Source organism: Engraulis encrasicolus, chromosome 9, assembly GCF_034702125.1.
Source record: "Engraulis encrasicolus isolate BLACKSEA-1 chromosome 9, IST_EnEncr_1.0, whole genome shotgun sequence".
NCBI classification, from domain to species: domain Eukaryota; kingdom Metazoa; phylum Chordata; class Actinopteri; order Clupeiformes; family Engraulidae; genus Engraulis; species Engraulis encrasicolus.
Window position 1 is genome coordinate 41,746,863 of NC_085865.1, and position 2,265 is coordinate 41,749,127.

The 2,265-nt window shown below is 42.8% G+C and overlaps 1 protein-coding gene across 1 annotated transcript in view; it reads left to right on the forward strand.

The window, feature by feature from the left end:
* Nucleotides 1-1,685: 1,685 nt before the first annotated feature.
* Nucleotides 1,686-2,265, forward strand: part of LOC134455827 (CD166 antigen homolog) — a 35,587-nt gene continuing 35,007 nt past the window's right edge. The window contains exon 1 of the mRNA XM_063207167.1: nt 1,686-1,931. Within this exon, the coding sequence (XP_063063237.1) occupies nt 1,880-1,931 (52 nt within the window). The 5' untranslated portion in view covers nt 1,686-1,879. The remainder of the gene's footprint in view (nt 1,932-2,265) is intronic.

Below are 2,265 nucleotides of genomic sequence, written 5' to 3' on the forward strand. Positions count from 1 at the left end.
CTCATCAGCCATAACAGATCACGACCCATGATCTGTCATCAGACCATGATCCATCTCTCATCAGGCATAACTAGCTGACCCATCACTCATCAGCCATAACTAGGCTATCTGATGACTTATCACTCAGCATCATGTCCATTCACTTTGCATTTCACATATTTAAGTTATTCTATAAATGTTTTACTCGCAAGGCTTTGGCATGCATGTTGCACTGTGGCTTGATTCAGTCTGGCGATAGCCTATGTGTGTGTAAGCCTACAGTATGTAGGACTAGGAACTGTCATTTTCATTGTATGGCAACACAAGGCATTCTGTTCTGCTCACACAGACAGTGAAAAGGTTAGAACCTAGAAAATCTTTGGTCCATCCCCTATGCCCAGCATTGGGCTACTGCAGTTACTAAGCAGCCTAGGCCTAATTGCTGCAGCCTATTGTTATGCAATACTGTGGACAAAACTAGCCTACTATTACAAATGCAATATTGTGGACCAAAAGCTGCATATTTACAGCAAAAAAATCTTTAAAATTAAATTGTAACGCATAATACAATACTTTGGATTTTAAACATTGCAGCCATACTGTAACTAGGCTATCTGATGACCTATATCACTCAGCATCATGCCCATTCACTTTACATTTCATACATTTAAGTTATTCTGTACATTTTTTACTCCCAAGGTTTTGGCATGCATGTTGCACTGTGGCATGATTCAGTCTGGCGGTAGCCTAAGCCTACAGTATGTAGGACTAGTCTAGGAGCTATACATTTTTATTGTATAACGGCAACAAAAGGCATTCTGTTCTGCACATGTAGACAGTGAAAAGGTCAGAAACTAGAAAATCTTTGGTTCATCCTGTATGCCCAGTGTTGGGCTACTCCAGTTACAAAAGCAGCCTCGGCCTAATTGCTGCAGCCTATTATTATGCAAGATTGTGGACAAAACTACTATTATAAATGCAATATTGTGGACAAAAAGCTACGAATTTAAAGAAAAAAACTTTAAAATTAAATTGTAAATGCATAATACGATATTTTGGATTTTAAACATTGCAACACTGCACTGCATAAAAAGGCAGATTTCCATTATGGCTACACAGTAGCCTGCACAGCACTTGTTCCCCATTCGTTCTCATACATTCAGGATCTGCTGCCTAGCCTGCAGGTCCAGACTCCAGAGACGGTGTTATTGAATAATATAGCACCACTAGGCTCAACACACACATTTTTTTAAACAAATGAGGAAAACTGTAAAGATGTGCAGGATATCCAACAGCAAAACCCCAACTCACTGTCACGTCAGCGTTCACTGAAGCTCACATGTTGGTTAAAGAGAGGGAGCATCAGGTGTGTAGCAGGCGCATACCGATTTAGCTAATCTTTATCAAACTGCTCGGGCAAACCAGCCTGACATGTCTACTTTCACTCTGAAACACTGAAACGAGGCCATTACAATAATTATACAAGAAGGGAAGGCTGGGAACTTTCGTTCCGAATCGATAGCTTTGTCCCAGGGTCGGGTGGGGTGGGGTGGGGTGGGGTGAGAGAGAGTGTGGTGGGGTCCGGGGTTGGGTGTGTTCGGGGCGGTTTTTTCTGCAACCCCCCACCCCCTCCTCCCCCTTCTCCCTCTCCTTTCGCACCCTCCCCGCGCCTATTCTCTCTCTTCACTTTACTCTTTACTGCTGCAGGTGGGCATAGATCCGGAGCATGTGCTGACACGACACGAACACATCTGTGAACACCGACCGAAAGAAATCAAGACTAACCTGCGAGTCAGACAGACACCTGACCGAGTGAATTAGTTTGTAGACTGCGGTAACTTCACATTTCTATCAGTTTGAAAGAGTTTAGGCTGAGAAGAGGACCTCTCCGTTGTGAATCATGCCTTCTGCTGCGATAACCGCTGGAGTCATCCTGTGTCTCCTCCATCAAGGTAAGTTGAAGCTTAAACGGTAGAAATGTCTTATTATCACTTCATAAATAGTACATTGTGATTTTCGTCTTCCTTCGTGGTATTTAATCTTGACGTCCTATTGATGTTGACTTTCAATTCTTATGAGGAGCTTATGAGCACCTCTCATGAGGAAAAATGCCGTTAAGTTAGCATAACGTGTGCGTTTCCAAATGATTGCGACTGTGCATGGTGTGAATTAAGTTCTGAATTATATATATATTTGTAATTTTAATCGTTTGAACATGGGCCGATACAGCCGAAGTTATCCCGCCGGTTATCCCCCGAAAGTGGTAGGTCGCATTCGCAAGTCACT